The sequence below is a fragment of the Chelonia mydas genome, chromosome 15, assembly GCF_015237465.2.
Source record: "Chelonia mydas isolate rCheMyd1 chromosome 15, rCheMyd1.pri.v2, whole genome shotgun sequence".
NCBI classification, from domain to species: Eukaryota; Metazoa; Chordata; order Testudines; family Cheloniidae; genus Chelonia; species Chelonia mydas.
In genome coordinates this window covers 21,443,804-21,464,157 of record NC_057856.1, presented here as the reverse complement: position 1 = coordinate 21,464,157, position 20,354 = coordinate 21,443,804, and the positions used below count along the sequence as shown (strand labels likewise).

The following is a 20,354-nucleotide window of genomic DNA, read 5'->3' as shown; positions in this document are numbered from 1 at the left end:
GTCACTGTAATTGTCAACAGGGACGTAAGCTATATCTGAACTACGAGCACCAGAGTGGCACAGCTGTGGCATTGCAGCTATGCTGCTGTAATACTTGATACAGCAATAGAAGGGGTTTTTCTGTTGTAGTAAATCCACCCCCTTGGGACAATTCTTCCATCATCCTAACTATTGCCTCTCATCAGCCTAGCGATGTGTACACTGGAGCTTAGATCAACTTACTTAAGTTTCTCAGGGGAGTAGATTTTTCAAGGCTTCACAATTTATTGCCATTCGTTGAGTAATACAGATCCATTCTGAATTTTAACTTCTGAAAGACATTCCCATTATAGTTGCATAACTTTAATTTGCTTTTCTTAAAGCTGCTTTAAGAGCCTGGTTCAGCGGCAATAACCATATGCCTTCTCGCATTATCGTGTATCGTGATGGTGTAGGAGATGGTCAGCTAAAAACCTTGGTTAACTATGAAGTACCCCAGTTTTTGGATTGCTTGAAATCTGTTGGTAAAGATTATAAGTAAGTCTCTTATGATGCATGCAGTGATGCAATGAAAGGCTTTAGTGATATAAAACGTGCACTGTCATGCTTCAGAAAAGCAATAAGGCTGCTAAAAGATTGTATACCTCTTCTTTACACTAGTGTGCACTTGTATCAGATAATCTAGTAACTGATGCAAACAGCTTCTTTCTTACTCATTCAGTTTTTATTATATTGGGTATTCTTTTACAAAGAGCATACATCCTGTTGATGTGATGTAACTAGATAATTCCATAAGGATATCCTTACTCCTTTTTATGCTTGTGATGTTACGTCTTTGATGTACATATAAATTATGATTTCTCCCTTTGAACTATCCGGTCACACCTCATCGTGCCCACATGTGAATTCTAGGTTAATCATGCTTCCCTCTTTTGGAAGGATTACCAGTTATCTAGTTATTTGCATTCTCATAGTCCTCCATCTTCAGTAGTTCGGGTAATAGCCTTAAATTAGCTCTAAAATCTGTCAGTGCTGGTACAACCGAGTATTGAAACTGTCACTGGAACAAAACAGCATGCTAAACAAAAATAGGCCAGTTGCTGTCAGGGGTGATGGAAATACTTACTTTTTTTCCTCTATTTAGCATCTGGCAATATTTTTCCTGCATATATTTTTAGTGTATATCAATAGATGTGTGCCATGTTGAGTACACCTAAAATAAGGGAGAGGAAGAGAAGAAACCTTATATAGTATAAGAACTGTTGTAGGGGAAACTTCTACTCTTATGGTCCCAGGTGTTTGCAGCTATGCAAGTGCAAAAGTTAATTTGGTACCATGGTAATGAATTATGCTGAAATACCTGAATAGAAGCAGTATATTAAGTGAAGGCTTAAAATACTAAAACCTGCATATTATAGTTTATTTAGAAGTCTGGTTTCTAATGGATCAGTAAAGATGTAGTTTCCAAAATTTATTTTAAAGAACTTTAATGGGAAAGTTCTTTAAATTGAAGTTTCAAAAATTGCTCTTATGTTGCTCATATAATCTTTTCTAGCCCAAGACTGACAGTAATAGTGGTGAAGAAACGAGTGAATACTAGGTTCTTTGCACAGGCTGGTGGAAGACTTCAGAATCCACCCCCTGGTACAGTTATTGATGTAGAGGTTACCCGACCGGAATGGTAAGTAATGCTTTTAGGGAGATAATAGCTCTTTGATGGTAGGAATCAGTTGTTTGGCTTGCATCCTGCTACCAAAAATGGAATCTGATGCTCACTCAAAAGAAATGAGTAGGCCAAATTGGATGTACTGTTAACATGACTGTAAAAATGGCATTGCTAGCTGGCAAATTTATGTAAATAATCTTTCATACTTCCTCATTCTGCAAGTTCTTGTTGTCCACCACTGAAAAACCAACCTGGAATATGTGTACTTCCTGGCTGTTGCCTTTTCTCCCAGTAATAACCAAATTCTGAATGTAGAATATTTGTGTTGGTGTATGAGCCATAAAATAATCCTGTGCACTCTCCCAATATCTCAATTAATTCTTCACTGCTAACAGTAATGAGTTTTAAGTAAAACATTCTGAGTAATAATGAGAGATACAACATTTCTGAAAACTTAGAAGGCAAGGAAAAAACAGTTTCCCTCCACCCCCTCCCTGTTTTTATTGGGGGGACAAATTATGGGGAAAATCAAAATATCTGCAATAATTACTTATCAAAACTAAACTTTCATTCTTTTAAGAATGAGAAATACATTATGTACAGTTTAGCTAGCACATAGAAAGTACTACTATGTGTATTTATAAAAGCATAAATTTTCACATGATGCAGAAATTGGAGTATTCTGAAGCAGACAAGAAGCTAAGAGGAGTCAGAGATTGTGTTGTATAAAGGCCCTGCCACTACACTGTACGAGCAATATGTGTGACAGATTCCCAGATTGCACTCTTGGACAAAATACCTTCATAGGTTCTGTTCTCTAACGTTAGAAAGTACTTTTCTAGTTATCTAGTTCAAGATGTGTTGCTTGTTTAATAATCCAGTCAAATATTGTAACAATGCTAGGCATCACTAACATTACTACCTTTGAACCTTGGATCTAAGAGGTTTGCAGCAACATTCTTTCTATCTACCAATTAAGTCCTTCACTTGTACTTCTTCCTGACTTGTGAGTGGAGGGGCACTTAAAATCAACTGGTTTTGAGCAACTCTCTTAGCTGCAAGTTGAGGAATGTCTGACACAAGTGCTTTGTCTGATTCAGATACTGTGATTGCAGAAACGATTGGCTGTAGTCTTCAGAGAGTTCTGCAGGTGAACCCAGAAATTATCCTCAAGTACAGTGTGTTGTACATTTTAACTACTTTAAAATCTTCTGTTATCACTGTTCCTTGAAGAGTCCTTCTTTGTTTTAATAAACTTTCAGGTGACATCTCTATAGTTCCCCATCTTGTTTTGCTAGAAGTTTTACCATTTTATTCTTACCATGCTTTCCTTACTTTCTTAAAGACTGTATCTACAATATGCATAGTTTTCACATACTTTAGAACTTTTTTGCTGATTCATGGATCTTTTTGAGTGTTCCACTTCATGAAATCATTAAGAAGCAGACTTAGGCCAGGAGAAACACCTCCTACTCCAGTATTATATGGCTATTTATGATGTCCCATGCTGCTTTCATATTGTTGGCATTGTCAGTCAGTCAACAAATAAATACTTTCCCACTTCCAATTTTCTGTAGTACCTCACATATTTCACTACTGATATACTCTGCAGCATGTCTGTTTTCATGCTCCTGTAATCCCTCCGCCAAAAAACAAAACAAAACTGGTTGAGGTGTTATCACAAAGTTTGATTCCTTCCTCCAGTTCATTTGTCCACCCATAAGTAAGTACTGCCAGGCAGTGCTCCACTGATATTTTGTTCTTGTACAATTTGTATTCTACAGTCAGAATATGACTGTGTCAGAGGCTTGCTCAAAGAACATTTGCTGGGTAACAGGTATGATTGCTTTAATAGTTTAAATGCTGCCTGCCAATAACTGTTTTCAGTTACTGATAATGGAGTACCAGAAGCATATATCGCTCTTGCCAGAGCTTGGTCAAATTTTTATCTATTATCAGGTTTCATCTTATCTATAAATTAAGTCATTATTGGGAGTCTTTTGGATATAGTTGATTGAGATAAGATGTTTTCCTGACGAATGATTGATTGAGTTGAACTTGTACAACACTTTCAGACAGTGATGTTGCAGAAGCAGGAGTACTTCTGGATTTAAGAACATTTTGTTGCAAGTACAACCGCTCTGTGTTCCCTTCCTCACGCTCTTCTTCTTGATGTTCATTTCCACTCATGATGGATTTTTTTAATGTCTGCAGGACATTTCATACATGCAGAGATGTTTTTGGTCATCCTGGTAATATTTGGAAATGCATAGTTCCATTGGCAATGTTTACAAAATACAGGTTCTCTTTTGTTTGATTAACTTGGTGTGGAAAAGATTCTTTCCATATGTTAGAAGACTGTCACACTATTTTTGCTGAGGGAGGAGAGAGGAAAAAAAAAAAAACTCCTCCCTACCAGTTGCAATTGGTTCCTGCTGTGGATCTAGGGGGACTCGGAGGAGGATCTACCCCTGCTCTCAAGATTCTCCTCCAATGCCCTGCAGGTGCACACCTCTTGCTATCTGCCCGGCAGGCAGCAGACTGTTTATTTCCCTGCAGGACTGATATCTCTCTGGCATGAGTGGGCTGCTCACCAGGGCCAGTCAGGAGCACCTTTAGGGTAGCAGCTGCTTCCATTTCCAGAACAGAGGTTGGCAGGAAGCAATCCACACGAAAGGGCCCTGTACTCTCTCCTGCTATCTAGTAAAAAGGGCAGTGCACGCCAATGACTGGGGGCTCCAATATGCCCCAGGGCTTACATCAGTGTATATATGGTATATAGTCCTGCTGGTATATAGGAGTTGTAATTGCCTAATACTATAGGATTTGAAATAAAGTAATTTCATTTGAAATACTTATTAGGGGGAGTTTTTTCTGAAAGTTTCCTTCTTATCCTGACCCTCACATCTTTAGTAATAACTAGCAATTGTAGAGAGCTTTTCATTCCTAGACTTCCAAGAGCATGTGTATAGAAGAGGAATCTGAAGTATAAAAGAAATGAATTATCTAGTGTCACACAGGAAGTCAGTTGCAGAGCTGGAAATAAGCAGCTAGTTTCCTGATTCCAGTGTGTTGGGATGATGGTATGAGAAATAACAATTTTTACACAGGCCTAGTCTACACTAAAATGTTAGGTCAACTCAGTTGCGTCACTCAGTGGGATAGACCTAACCTCTGGTGTAGACAGTTCTAGGTCAACAGAAAAATTCTTCTGTCAACCTAGCTACCACCTCTCGGGGAGGTGAATTACACTACTCTGACAGGAGAGCAAGTGCAAATTGCAATTTTTCAGACTCAGGTTGTCCAATTTTGAGTGGATTCTCACATGGATGGCAAAAAGCATATCCTGGTACAAAGGCCACCGCCTATCAGATTTCAAGTCCCAGCTCCAGAGCTTGGAGTTGCTATAGCAGTTGAAAGAAAATATCTCAAGAATTTAATATGGTCAAAACCAATATATTTTTCCCTAACCTCATTATTGGAAGCAGCTGAACCATTTTGGCTGACATTTATAAAACTTCAGCTCGAACGGTTGAAGTTTGACAAAGTTATAAGCAACTGAAAAGAGGCTCTTGTACCTGAAGGTATCAGGCAACCTTAATAGACTGTTAACTGCAGAGCCTATAATGTATACAAAACTTGCTGCCTCTTTCTCACTTGCTTGTTGTGCTTACCATGCTGTGGTTCTACAAATGCAAATAGATTTTTTTTAAAATGTCTGGTAAATTGATTTAAAGGCAAACTTTATATTTTGTGTGAAGGGCTTGGATTTGCGTACAATTCCTGGTTTGTATTTTTTTCTTCCATTTACAGGTATGATTTTTTTATTGTGAGTCAGGCTGTGAGAAGTGGTAGTGTTTCACCAACCCACTACAATGTAATCTATGACAACAGTGCATTGAAACCGGATCATATGCAACGTTTAACTTACAAGCTCTGCCACATGTACTATAACTGGCCAGTAAGTATCTGCTTCTGCAATGCATAAGTGCAAAACAAAAAAAGATGCTTTTTTCCTGTCCAGGAGTGATATTCTGAGTATATCATGTTAAATAGCCCTTATTTTGGGGTTAAGGCTGCAAATCTTCGGGAGAGGGGAAACCATGAATAAAAAACTGCATACTTAATATGCATAGGAGTTTTTGCTTCCAGAGCAATGACCTGGTTATTATTTGGCCTTGAGCTTAAAGAGTTCATGCACCCATAAAGATTTAAAGTGATTTAAGCTGCCGTGCTCAGCTGCTGTCTCTAACCTAAACATTCTAGTCCTTACAGTCTATACATGATCCCATAGTCTCTCACTGGAAAACTGTTTAACTCTGCTCCAGATAATTTAAATACTACTGGATTATTTTTACTAATCTGTACAATGTCAGACATTTTTGGGGTGCTGGGAAGGGACAGTAGTGCAATCTCGTCTCCTCCTGGGATTGCCTTAGGACCTCTTTCCCCATATTTGGCTGGCTGGTTGGTCGGTCTTGGTGGGATAAGGACTCTGGCTCACTTCTGAGAACTTATTAGAGCTGTAGGCATAGTATTCATAAATACTACACTGGAACTTCCATGACATGTTCAGATACCAGTGCAGGACTTACAAAATCAGATCTTTGCCTCCAGAAGTGTGCACCTGTTTCCTTTTTCTTTGTGTGAGCTTTGAAACACAATGGGAAACTAAGTGAAAGAAAAACGTAATTCATTTAAGGTTGTACAGTTAATACCAAGCTTGGGAACTGCAGAAATTAAGGTTCATATGATAGTGCAAACTCAGCCGTAGTAGAGTAGTTTTCTTTTGTTAACTTGCACTTTACATGTATCAGTTTATAATCGAAAAGTGACTCGGGGTTCTGCTCCATGGTTTCAGAGACCTGATGGGGTTTTGCTTCCCATCTTAAACTCCCAAGCTTTTTTCAAATCCTTCATTTTAGACATATTGCCCCTAAGTGGATCTACCTTCTCTGTTCCATAGTGTGAACTCTTAATGAAAAGCTTCACATCATCTTTTTGCAGTGAAAATAGCATTTAGTTCCCATACCGCCAGCTTTTTGTTAGCTAGGGAAATCTCCAAAACAGCTCCTGAGTCCGACCCCAATGGAGAAGGATGTCCAACACTAAGGGTTCTTGGCTACCATACTTTTTTCTGTTGGCTGAAGCTGTGCACTACACTAACTTGATAACAGATGGGCAAGACTCATCTCTGCCAGCGAAGTTCCACTTTACACCATGGTATTTCCACGACCTGGGCTGAGAAAGCTGAGGCCTTCACAGTAGAAATCTGTAAGTCACTTACATGAACCTTGCATCACTCTTCAGTTATCTGCTACCAGGTTGATATGGATAGCACAAACAAACTTAGCTCTTAAAGCTGCTTATTCAATAAAATTGCCATCTCTTATGGGTCTGCTCACTGCCTTCGTTCTCTGGAAACTTGTACAGGATGGGCGATGGAACGGCAAGGGGAAATTACATTCTGGTAATTCAGCTTGTTGAAGCTTGTCCCCCTCTTGTATTAGGAGGAGGAGTTGATTTTAAAGCAAACGAGGGCTGGTGGATGGGGTCTTAAGCAGAGTGGGAGGAGGGACTCAACCAATTGAATCTACTGATGAGTAATTTTTTCTTCCAACTGTAACCACCTTTTATGTAATTTAAAATATACAGACTGTACAAGAATCTAGGAACATGTATGTATGCAATTTCTGACTTGAACTGTACAACCTCAATATTGAATTAATGTGACTTGCATTTGTGAAATGTTTCAGATTGCCTGCCACACACAAGCACTTCTGTGTGGATTTTTTACATATGAAAAATGTATATAACTATACAATATATTTGACACCAAGGGAAATGTCATAAATACAAACTTTGAATTTCAAATTTTTGTTAGTGTTTAGCTTTTACTGAATGTGTTTGTTAAATAGCTTGCTTCTTCTGTAGGGTGTCATCAGAGTGCCTGCTCCTTGCCAGTACGCCCATAAACTGGCTTTTCTTGTGGGTCAGAGCATTCACAGAGAACCAAATTTGTCACTCTCAGACCGTTTATACTACCTTTGAGCTACAGAAGTGGATACAGTGAAGTTTGTGGGACTTTCTATGGTACCTGTTTTTCTTTTTCTTACTGAAGTTGTAGTTTTCTACAAAACTTTTTTGGTGCAAAAATACTAAATGTGCATGGGGAAAATGCATAACTTTGCACAAGGGTAGTGGTGTTTTCATTGTAGACAAAACTAAAATAATAGCATAAAAAGGCAATTCTGAATAAGTTCAACTACCTTTTAAATTGACAAAGCAAAGTTAATATCTTCATACAGCCTACATGCTGATTTAAAAGCATTTTCCGTGTGTGTGTTGGGTTTTATTTGGGGGGGGAGGGGGGAGGGAGAGGAGACTACAGACATCACAGTTGCTCTTGTGGGAATCTGTGCTTACGTGTACTTTATGATTTGAATACACTGGACATAAGTTGCACTAAGCTAAAGCAGACTTATTTGGTTCCTGTACTAATTGTTGACTTAGTAAAGCTAGATACGGCTATCAACTATATTGAAAAAAGGCAAGCTGTTGACCCTTAAATTTTGCATACCAGCTGTCTCCTAAAAAAGTATAGGCATTCTGCCCAGTGTTCTTAGTTATCAAGGCTCATTTTTGTGATGTTTCTTCCAGTCACTGTAAGCGTGACGGAATGTCACTGTACTTGTCATTCTGATTTTCCTCTTGCATATGCTAATAAAGTTAAAATATTAAAAACTGGTTGGTGCTAGTTTCTTGCCAGTCTTAGCAACTGGAAAACATAGGCTTAACCAGTTACACCAAATCTTCTAACAGAGGTGCTCCCATGGACAATGAAAATAAAGTCATTTTATTGGTTAGTCAGACAATAGAAGTTAGAAATGAAAAATACATATTTGAAATGGACTGGATGACCTGCAAGAGCAGGACTGGTTCCCACTTGTTGGCCCAGTCTACTTTGAAGTCTCATTGATGGGGCTTCCACCAGTTCCCTTGAGCAATTGGTGGAACAGATAAAGTCAGTGTTCTCTATCTGCATAGAGACAAAATATCCATGAAGATGTAGACAGGGCCCTCAAATGTTCTGTGATATTTAGCCCAATTATCCCTTTCTTAATTTCATCTCACTACTTCCGATTACTCCTTTATGTGATCCAAAATAACTTCTGCAGCAGTTTCACTTTTTCGTGCTCATTGACTAGCACTTGGTGTTGTAATATTTGGGTTGCTGTGCTAATATAACATGGACATATGAAAACTAAGACTTTTCAAGTATTTCCATAACTAGTTTAAAATTTAAAGTAAGTTGTATAAATTCTGACATGAAGTAAAGTACTGTAGCTTAGAACCACAAGTATCATCCATTTGTTATTCTTTCAGGTACTTCCTGTGTACTTTTTTATATAAAAAAGCATCACCAAGCAAAATCATAGTAGCTTACTTATGTGGATGTCTTTTGGATTAGTTAAGACTGTGTTTTATTAAAAAGGTACATTAGTTCTAATTACTACAATGAGCTTATATTTAAACAAACTTGAAAGTTCTTCCTTTCTCTTGATGATAAATTTCAATAAAGTTTTGTTTAAAATATTGCATTTGTTTGCTCATATTACTTTTATATACAAATATAGTCTGAACCATACAAGAAGCCAACCTTTTAAATGCCCTCCTATGTGAAGGCCCTGTAGCATCTTCTAACATGTGTACAGCATCCATCTTTGCGTATCCCCTTGTTTAAAGCACAGATTTGTTGCTTAAAATCTGGTGGTTTTGGAGAATGGCCTAAATTAAAATGACACCTTATCCATAATCTACTGTGTTCAGTCATATCTATCTGCTAGTTTTAGTAATAAAACAAGTTTTTACAGCAAGCCTTTCAGTGCCTGTATAGATAAGTAAATTGATGTATTCTAGTCCTCATTTGTATATTAATCCAAGTTGAATCTGCAGGTCTGGGATGCGAGTGAGGAAGGGTGTTGGAAAAATATTTAGACTGAGCAAATGCAGTTTGGTATATTGAGTATACATGATCTGGAAATCATTTTTAGAGTTGCTTTTGGAGTAGAATTCTCCTTAAGATCAGAATTTTATTGTATATATTGCAACCAGTACTGGTGGAATGCAAAATTGCGCTTTATCTGGATGCACCATTTGGAATTAGAATGCTGTATTATCAAACTTCATTCTTCCAGTAACTGTTAAGGTTAAGTAGATATAATAATTTAAGAGTCAAGCCATTACAGACATTTCTGTAATGCTTGAGTTTTGAGATACAGTTACAAGTAAAAGCCATTACAGGGATGTTTTAACTTAAGTTTAATGTATTTTTGGTCTGAAAACATCCTGGGTGCTTTATTAAAAATTTAATGCATGGACACTAACATTATCTTTGATAATCTTCATGCTACTAGAAATAAACCAACAAGCAAATCAAAGTCAAATCTTTAACTTCTGGGGCTAGATTCAACAGTTCATTCTGGCCTTTCCCCATCCTAAACAATCAAAAGTGGTCAGGGAAATTGCAGTAAAGGGCACTCCATTTGTGGAAGACACATAGCTAATAATGGGTAGTAAAGAATGATGGTGACATGTTCAGGAGTTGTGGTGAAATACAAAAAAGGGTGATGTTCCTAGTTATACCCATTAAACATTTTTGGTGGAAGGGAAGCATTTGACTCTCCATAATCTAAAAATATCTATAGGTAATTCTCCCATACGTTTTGCAGTGGAAGGTGTTCTGATGATTGCATTACAAATTGTAGATGGTCTCAGGTTGAGTGTCCATAGAATTACTCATCCTTTGAGCCAAAGCCCAGACGCTGTTAAAGATTAACATTTTAGTTTAGAGCTTGGTCCTGTGTATCTTAACTTGGTCTGTTGGCTTGTTAATGGTAAACAAATTAAAGCATCAGCATTTGAACTGCAAACTGAGAAATTTTAGAACCCAAGGGCTCACTTAAGTATTCACGTTACTTTAACTGTAGAGTAGCAATATACATACTGAACTGAACACTTCCACTGTTCAAAAATGCACTAAGTAAATAGTACCAAAAAAGCAGAACTGCACATAACAAACAATGCGTACAGGCATGGTCTACCCAGTTGTTCTGAACTTAAGGGAACTGGCTTCCCCAACAAACTCTACTGAGTACGGTGCAGCTTTTTTACTCAGATGGAAAGGCTGATATGAAACAGAGGGTCAGGGAGAAGTGATCATCAAACAGTGTTAAGTGATAGAAATTATATATAAACACAAATATCCTGGACCAGGATTTTTTTTAAAAAGAGTCTAATCTTCAAGGGCAGTTAATACATGTTACAGCTATATTGTCACTGCAACAAATCTGTCAACTAACTGATTTTCTTTTTAATCAGTAGTGGTCACTATAAGCTCCTTTATGGAGCTTGACTCTCTTGTATTCTTAGGACCTTCTTTTCTAGATATCTGGAAGCAGCTAGTTAGTTAAAGAACTTCTTTACCTGAAAATTATTCTCTGCATTGCTGTACACTTGTCTGAATACCTTAACAGTGTTGGGATACAGCCTGCCATTAGCTAGTGTAATGTTTGATGTCATGCGTTTTTTTTTTTTTTAAGGGTAAGGGAAGGCTAGCACAGTGACTATTTAAAGTAACAAACATCCAGAACAAACATTCTACAAAATATCAAATTTATTTATATAAAATATTTTACACATGAATAACTGTACACATGCACACGCCCACACAATACTTTACCACAAATTTAGGCCAGTAGTTTTCTTTAATTTCATAAATCTAGCACACAGTATCTTACAGTAATTTACATTATAATTCTTTGAAGACACAATGGGGAAAGCTTTGATCGTTCATTTATAAACCTTCCATAAATTACAAAAGAAAGGCAGTCTGAAAAGTATGTATAAACAGTAAAAACAATTTACAAATGGACAAGAATTACAAAATAGTAACTGCCAATGTCTGCCAGCAAGATTGTTTTAATCAAGAAGCCAATATTAGAATTAGTGTTTTGAAAGATTTGTACTGTATTGGTAGAGCCTTTTAACTGGCTACAGCTTGTGTGTATAACATACACCTCTTTCATTGCTGCATCTAGGACATGCATTTTATCTTGATTCTGACATCAATAACATGAAAAATGATTTTTTAAACTTAAAACTGCACTTCCACAAGAGAGAACACTTGGGGAGCAAAGATGATTACTGTTTAGAATACTGAAACGTTCACACTAGTGCCAGGAGCTATAAAACAAGATTTTGAATTATTAAAACACTGTGTGCATTCTCTGGATAGTTTAGGCGCTACCTCATGTTAGTATACTGAATGTTTGCTAAAGGAACTCATACAAATGTTTAAAAATTCATCCTGCACAACATTTTCAGCCTCCAAAAAATTACATCAGACATTAAATGGAGTCAATAACACATTACTTGATCTTAAACTACCATGTCTGTGAGGTTGAAAAGACATTTGAATACACAGTACATAGAAAGTATACGCTGTATATTTAGACAGTACGAATCATTGTGTATTAATAAGGCAAAACATCAAGGCTGAGTAAACTAGGAGTTTCAAGACCATTTTTGTTTAAGATAAACGTTAGGCTAGTTTGGAGTGAGCATTTTTGAAGAGGGCTCAAATAAGATTTTACTGCTTCCCCCAAAGTTAAAGGAGAATAAAGGCAGAGATTTATCCAATATTGTTAGAGGTGTGGAGGTGCCTTGAAATAAAAAGATGATATCCTTCTAGTCTTAATTCCTCAAAATCTTTTTTTTGAAGAAAAACAGATATTGACAACATTGCTCTTTAGTAGCAACAAGTCCACTTCTTTTTTTCTTGCTGTTTTGATCAAACAAGTCACATAATTCTCTGGTGTTAAAATGCAAAGGTTCTGTAAAGATGTACGTTATAGTCATGAAAGCCCTAGTTTGAAGGGTTTTTTTGTTTTTTTAAAAAAAAAAAAAACCATAGCTTGGAAGCTTTACAAGTTGTCCAGAAGTAAATGAATCATTTCACTGCACCCAGCTTTTTCAGCAGTTTCTTGCCTTTGGAAAGCAGCCCCTTTTTCTTTTTCGAGGACATTTCCCTGCCTCTCCCGGGACTACCAGAACCCATAGATGACGTAGGTGACCCAGAATGGAGATGGACTGTGGGAGATGGTGCTCTCCTTGATGTACCTGTATTCTCAGGAGGAACCTATTAGGTATATTATTTTAGTTTATTGAATGTTTGAAAGCACTCATCATCAAGAAAGTTGGTAACAATTTTTGTCCTATTACCCACTTAAAAAAGAAAAAAAAAAAAAGGGCTGGCTCAATTCTTCTTTCAATAGTTTTAAGTATGCCATAGGGAAATACAGACAATACATAAATACAGCTTCCCACAAATAAAATTGTGAGCAAAGGTATAGACAGCAAAAAATACACACTTCAGTGGGTCCTCAAGTTGGTACATTTTTGAACAGAGCTGGAGACTCTTAACTTTGCCATCATTTTGGCAAAAATCACAAATTTTGTACTTCAGCACTCTTAAAATTAAACAGCAAAGTGGATTATATACTATAGATCCATCTAAATACACCAAACAGTTTTCAGAAGGAATTACTGTATGTTCAAACTGTATATGATTATCACTTAAAATTTTTGATGTCCTTTGAACACGTTTTCTTAAAACAGGTTAGCATACTGTATATACGTATTTGAGAAGATGGCACACTGGTTGAAAGAAAGAGGGGAGGGGGGAAAAAAAAAAGCTAAAATGAACCTTAATTGCAATCAAAGAAAGCTTAAAGACCCTGATTGCTTGGTGTGTGCTGCAGCTATATGATTGCCAGGTGAAGCTAAACCCTTGTTGTACAATACTTAGAACATGACAGCATTCCTAAATATTTTAAACAAAGCTATTTTAATCATCAAAAGCACTTGAATGAAACTACTAAACTATTTATACGCATCCTATTGCAACTACTGTGCCCTGCTGACAAAATGTGGTACTGTATGTTGTTAGATGATACTGTGTAGTATAAACCATGCCTCAGGGATCCCTGTTATCTTTAATGCCAGTTAAGACAACATTAATACATTTAGCAGTTTGCTGTCTTATTGTGCAACAGTTTATTAAGCAAAGGGACTTCAAGCCTACTTTGATTTTTAAATCAAGGTCTAATTCTAATGAAAAACAACTTGGTAAAGCACCCCAACGTACACCTGAAGATACCATATATTTAGTCTAATGCATTCATTGGGTGAGCTGCATGTTTCATATTGACACTTTTTATTGCATTGGTAAACCAAACCACTGCTAAAGTGTTTCATAAGCATTTGCACTGACACGGACAGTCCTAGTAAACTGTGGCATATGGGGGCGGGTGTGTGTGTGTGCATTATTTCAGAATTACTGAATGGATATAGTCATAGCAAACTGGGGTACAATTGATTGTGGGAAACAGATTTTAAGGCAGACAGTGTAAGCAGATATTTGTGATTACGTTTCAGAACTCTATACCCCTGTAAACTTCTGTACTTATCTGCTTACAACTCACTTGCTTATTATTTAAGGGTGGGTGTTGTGCTTTTTTCCTGTATTTAGGAACTTTATCTCAGGTTAGCTAACAATGCAATACGCAGCTTTTGTCTGTAGCACAATTAGACATTGAACACTTCTTTTGATGTAAACAGAAACATTTAGCTCATGGAGAAATATGTTCCAAGTGCTGACTTTCATAAAGTTAACCCTAATTAGATGGGGAAAAGAACCCTTAATAGCCATGTCAGAGGATTTCTTTGTCTCATGCAAACACTGAGTTACAAGTACATACAGTAAATGTCTGTATCCTGTTACTTTGGGGCCATTGATTTTGGAGACATATTTCTTTTTTTCACAGTTAAGTTTCAAGACTGTTGCATTAGATATTGTCAAGTGGCTTTAATTGATATCTTTATTGGTATCTTCAGTTGCTCACTTACGTGAAGGCTACATTGCCTTATTAAGGTGTGAAATGAACACTCTTCTTCTGTTTCCAAGCAGATGAGCAAAAAAATAAAAATATATATAAAATATATAATATATAAAAATATTGCAGTGATGAAACAAAACAAAAATGAAATACTCTGTACATGAATAATCTTTCATAAAGTGGAAGGTTTGGGCAGTTAACTGTTGTTAGTAGGACTAAATCTTAAAAGGGTTAAAATTATTGTTAATCAGCTATCTTTACATTTTATGTTTCAGGGAGTAGCTGTCCCACTCCTTCCCCATCCCCAGCTACTTTTCCTGTTTTAATCTAGGTAATGTGTATGTGTATAGTTTTAAGTTTGAGGAAGTAAGAACTTTCACTAGAAAAGGCTGATGAAGTTAAAATTTTATTTCATTCACCAGAATCTCTTAATTTAAAATTAGGTTCATAATTATAAATGCTCATGATACATTAAAGATCAGTGCAATCTTTCCATATTTAAGATGACTCTTAAAAATACCTAAAATGGGTATGTGGATTTTAAAATGTCATAAATAATATCCAAACTAAATGAGATGGTATAACATGGAAAAATTGAAAAAAAATTATTTTTTAGTGGAGTTGCTTACCCTTTTTGCTTTTGTACGCAGTGGTGTATCCTGAACATATCGTGATGGTGCATCAGAAAGATAGACTTCTACATCATCAGGCACTTCTTCAAGAAAGTTTGAAGGAACCAGCCCCTTCTGTCCATTAAGTTCACCCTGCAATATGATAAACAATTGCTTTTGCAGTTATTTACAAATATGAATGCCTGTAAACATGCAACACTCCTATGAGATAGAGAGCTACTCGTCTGTATTTCATGAATGGAGAAATGAAGGGAGCAAAGAGCAAGTGACTTGCCCAAGATCACACACAAAATCTGATGGAGCTAGAAACAGAACTGAGATTTCCTGGCTCCGATCCTGTGATTGAGGTGCAAATTATCTTGCAAGAAAAGAGGCTAAAGAAAAGATAGGAAGAAAGTGTTCTGTAATTTCAGGTGAAGTTTATGGGTCCAGTATATTAAAAGAATGTGTTTAGATTACCTATGGTTAAGCTATGCGTCCACGTCTTTGACAATATTAAAGTCACTGTGGGGGCAGAGAAGGCTATGCCATATATTGAGTAGCTAAGACCTTTTAATATCTTCTTTTGCATTTATTTTTTTGACTTTGCAAAGGGATGTGCAAGGCCCTCCACACCATTTCTGCCCTAGATAGCAGATGCACAAGGAAAAACAGGTGAAGCAGCCTCTTAGGGGTGTTTGCCCATTTCCTGTCCCTCCTGTGCAATATAGGATAGAGATAGATGGAGAAAAGGTGCCATTTTCTTGTTTACATGGATCCAGGGGCTGCAAACACCTTTGCAGCTGCTGGGGAGGGGCTGTGGCTCTAATTTCAGCAGACAACTGTTATTCCAGCTGCTAACCATGGGTCAGAGGGGTGTATTTCACCACCCCAGTTGCTCTGCACCTTTCCGCCATAAAGCCGTAGTGCACAGGCTTTATGTAGATGGAGTGGATTTCACCCCATGCAAGTAACCATGGTTAACTAACAATCTCAGTGCAGTTCTAATCTGTGTCCCTTTACTGACTGGAGCCTGCAGCAAAAGGGTGGCTAGAAACATTTGATTGGAACGGTGTTACTTCAGCTGTGGTAGTTACAATTTTATTAGCTATTTGGGCATATATTCACATTGCCATGCTTCTCCCTTGCAGTTCAGATACACTTATTGCAGCTAAAGTCACTAGGCAAATGTTCTTGTTACTTGTAGAAATGTATGAACACAGCTACAAATCTGAGATGCAGGAACAGCGCTATTTACATTATCACTGTACCTAAGAATTAGGGTATAGCATCACTAAGTGGCATGTTTAATAAATTTGCTGATATAGTAAATATTCAAGATGAAATGATAACCTGAATGAAATCCTCCCAGATCATACTTAAATAGTAATTGGAGATGCTGTTAGTAGAATGAGCTATTAGAGACACTGGGACACTGTGCTTGATGTAGTTTAAGAAACCAAAGAAAAGAAAACTTACATAGTAAAACCCATCTTCATCTATTTCACCAAAGACAGTGATAATGTCTCCTGTACAAAAGGTAAGCTCAGCCTGTGGAAAGAGGAAGGTGACTGGTCATGCTGTGTTACTGTGCAAACATTAACATTTGCTGCACTGAGGGCACATCAGGTTCATAATTTTTTTCCAATCATGTTAGTAGACAATTGAATGAATCTGCATGTTGAATTAGAGAGCAAAATATTCTTCAGAACAAACCAGAAAGCTTTTTTTACTATCATACACTCGGCATTTTCTTGACAAACTGAACGTTAAATCCCTGGGTTCAGCTCATCCTAATGTGTGGGAGGAAATCACAGTAAGGATCCCCTTGTGGAGTTGGGGGTGAGATATGACCTCCTACTGTCTGCCCCAGGATGCTGGTAACATAGCTCTATTGAAGCTGTGCTACCAAGGACACTTCCTCGCTGCAGCAGCCCCATACTCTATGGGAGGTCACTCTTTCGGGGAATCTCTGCGGGGTCGGACAGAAGACACTGCATGACCACTTTGCCCCTGCCCAGAGCTGGGCACAAACAGCAACCTTTTTGGAGAGGCGGAAGGAGGAGATGGGGGCCAGTGCTCCTGAAGCAGAGGGAGAGCTGAATGCAGAACTGTGGGGACAATCTGGGCCCTGTTTATTTAAAGGCTTTACAGTTTTTCCAGTTTACGATAACAGAGAGAATGCTACAGAGTTTGAGAACTAGATCTGATTAAGTGATGGAAATAATATGAATTAGTAGGGTACCAAGACTTCCAAAGTGCCCTATGTAGAAAACTGTTCCACAGACAGGCTACAGTGTGTTTTAAGTAACAAATATGGGGAGATTGCAACCTTGGTAGGTATATTTTGCTTTGCCACATAACTTCATGAGTAGCCTGCTACTCCTAGCACAATGAGTTTGGCCTGCTCTCAAAAGCATGCTTCAAATTCTGTTTGCTGGAGGTGGAGGAGCTCCAAGATGACACTGAAGGTATCATACGCAGGGGAGAGAAAGAGAGCCTGGTGGACTGGGCCTAGTGCAAGACCCGAGGCCTGAACCATAGTCAGCAAAGTCAGGCCATATATTGAAGCAGATGCTTCCAGTTCACAGGAAGTTGGCACAGGCACTGCTAGCATTGCTGAAACACCGGCACTACTAAGAAGTAACAGATACTGGGTATGTGTGTGAACACACTCCGAAAGATTAGCACCAGATAAAAGGGTTTGACAGAAGTGATGAATAGGGGATGTTTTGCCCAAGACACCTGGAGCAAGACACAAGGTGAGGTAACAAGCAGATGTCATGAAACCCATAAATGGTACGTAAGTTGTGTTTGTCAGTCTATAAATGTTGGGGTGTTTTGCCTTAACCCTTTGTCCAGCCGAGGGGGGCAGTGGAAAGTCCCGCTGCTGAGCTGAGTCCATTGGGATGGGCATACATATTAGTGTATCTGTGACAATGGACAATAAAGCCGAGTGCCTTTACCACCGAGCTGCGTCTGTGGTCTTTCTGGGTAGTAATACCAAGGTCTGCTGGGCCAGCTATCTGCCCAGAGCTGGTACAGCACATGGAGAGAAGACACAGACACACCAACTGACAACTTCATAAACCGGCTTCATTGCCTGCTTTGTTGCTGATGGGAAATGTATGAGGGTAGAGCATGGGTTCTCAACCCATGGCCAGTGGGTCACTTGTGGCCCAATCAGCACAAAGCTGCAGCCAGGTAACAACCTCAGGGCCATACAGGTAGTATATATATTGCGTGGATGTGGCCCACATAACACACACAGCTGCATATGTGGCCCACAAGTAAATAGGTTGAGAACCACTGGGGTAGAGGGAGGATAGACCCATGAAGAAGATTTGGGAAACAGTCCATAATTTCTTAAGATACCATTAAAAGGGCATGATACAGACAGATTACACAGAGAGTTAGACATCATACATTTCCATGAAGCCAAGTGGATCACTAAGGGAGAAAATTTGATATTTTATGAATGCATGTGTTAAGGATTTTTTGCATCTCCATATTTCAAAATCAGTTGTGCTTCCAGCTACCTGCTTTTTGGAGTGAGTTGCGACACTTCTGACAATCATACTCTCTTAAGGAAGGATGGTAGGTGCATTTGGGATAAATATTCTTTCCCTCTTCACTTTGGAAAATGTTTATTCCCATAATTTAAAATAATTTACCATATTTTCAGGTAGGCCTGTGATATAATACAATCATGATTTTCTTGGATCCACAAGGCAGCACAGCGGAGCCGAATACTGAAAGATGTTCATGAACATGTGTTTAAACCAAACCCATGAATTCAATGGAAATATAAATGACAAACAAAAAAATTGTTTTTGTTTAAATCAATACCTCCACGTCAACGTTAGGAGAACTTTCTCTTGGATCATAATCGTATAGTGCCACCATCCTCCGTGTTGACACAGAATGCTGTCTGCCACTCCTTCTGTTCCTTTCTGTTCCAGTTAGAGGGAAAGGGGAGGAAAGCTATCAAAGTTATTTTGAAGAAAAAAAACAGCATGGTGCAATTTTTTCTTCTTGTTATTTTCTCAACAGTGTAGTAATCAACTCAAGACTATTTCTCTAGCAAGCTGGACAGGTGACCAGAGAGACATACCAAATCTATTAACATAGTCACGGATTCCTGATGCAAGCTGGACATCGAGTCCAAAGCAAGTCTTTAATTCTTAACAGCTGGGTTGATCCTACTGTTTCTAAATCATCTCAGCAATATATATATTGAAAGCTACTATTTGTTATGCCTTTTTTTAATCTTTGTGGTTAGAAGAATCATCAGGTGCTACTCCCCAGGCTTTTGGATAGTAGATGTTCAGGATTCTATCCTGTTTCACTTCAAGCAGACTGTCACTTTTACTCGCTGGTCTTTTTTTCCTGCTAAAGCCAACAGGAATTTTGTGCCTGGCATTATTCTTCCCCTTCTTGGCAGGGTAGTTGGACAAGAAACAGAACTGTTCTCACTTGATCCAAGACAAGTGATTTATCAGTTTTTTTAAATGAATCTGAACGTTTCCATAGTCTTGTGGTTACAGAAACACACTTTCAAGTATTCCATGAGTTTACAGCTTTCCTTAGCAGGCGACAGAAGGAAGGCGGTGAAACTTACAGCTTCCAGAAATTAGATGAAATGTTTATTGACTGACATTAAACATTTACAGGGAAGTCTGTGATGGGCTTAATTTTAAAACTGAATGAGAGCAGCATGATTCTTGCAGATGATGCCACAGCAAGAGAAACATGCTTGTTAGTGTTACTTACAACAGGCATAAAGGGCAGTTCTGATGAGCTAGAGAAGAGCATTATGAAGTGCGATAAAGGAAAACTGGTTAGGAGCAGCCTTAGGACTCTTGGTCCAATGAGCCTGGAGCATTCTAGGGTGGGGTAAGGTAGTAGGGGAAGACTTTCATCAGTGGGGAAGTATGCAGCATGCATGCACTCTGGCTTTCACACCTAATAGCTAGGAATGAAGTATTCAGTCAGAGGAGATTGCAGCACACACCCAGTCAAGGGGAACGTAAGCAATCTCAGCTGCTGATGCAAGGAGGGATTTATACAGAGTGCAAGGAGAAGTCCAAAGTGAAGGGCTGGATTATTACATAGTTAGGATCCAATTCTCTTGTGGCT

General features: G+C 38.1%; 2 protein-coding genes across 34 annotated transcripts in view; one reads left to right on the top strand and one right to left on the bottom strand.

Moving 5' to 3' along the window:
- PIWIL1 (piwi like RNA-mediated gene silencing 1) overlaps positions 1 to 9,241 on the top strand; it is a 47,647-nt gene extending 38,406 nt beyond the window's left edge. For 3 of the 4 annotated variants that reach the window (XM_043529363.1, XM_037879097.2, XM_043529364.1), the window contains exons 18-21: positions 363 to 516; positions 1,535 to 1,660; positions 5,459 to 5,606; positions 7,580 to 9,241. In XM_043529363.1, coding sequence (XP_043385298.1) covers positions 363 to 516; positions 1,535 to 1,660; positions 5,459 to 5,606; positions 7,580 to 7,696 — 545 coding nt within the window. In that variant the 3' untranslated portion in view covers positions 7,697 to 9,241. The remainder of the gene's footprint in view (positions 1 to 362; positions 517 to 1,534; positions 1,661 to 5,458; positions 5,607 to 7,579) is intronic. The other variant, XM_043529365.1, reaches the window with a different exon arrangement.
- Positions 9,242 to 11,303: 2,062 nt separating this feature from the next.
- The window catches only part of RIMBP2 (RIMS binding protein 2), a 279,893-nt gene continuing 270,842 nt past the window's right edge, over positions 11,304 to 20,354 (bottom strand). For 21 of the 30 annotated variants that reach the window (XM_043529348.1, XM_043529351.1, XM_043529341.1 and 18 more), the window contains 4 exons: positions 19,065 to 19,168; positions 16,695 to 16,766; positions 15,234 to 15,368; positions 11,304 to 12,845 (listed from right to left, as the gene is read on the bottom strand). In XM_043529348.1, coding sequence (XP_043385283.1) covers positions 12,657 to 12,845; positions 15,234 to 15,368; positions 16,695 to 16,766; positions 19,065 to 19,168 — 500 coding nt within the window. In that variant the 3' untranslated portion in view covers positions 11,304 to 12,656. Of the gene's footprint in view, positions 14,662 to 15,233; positions 15,369 to 16,694; positions 16,767 to 19,064; positions 19,169 to 20,354 lie in introns of all 30 variants that reach the window. The other 9 variants (XM_043529342.1, XM_043529345.1, XM_043529360.1 and 6 more) reach the window with 1 other exon arrangement.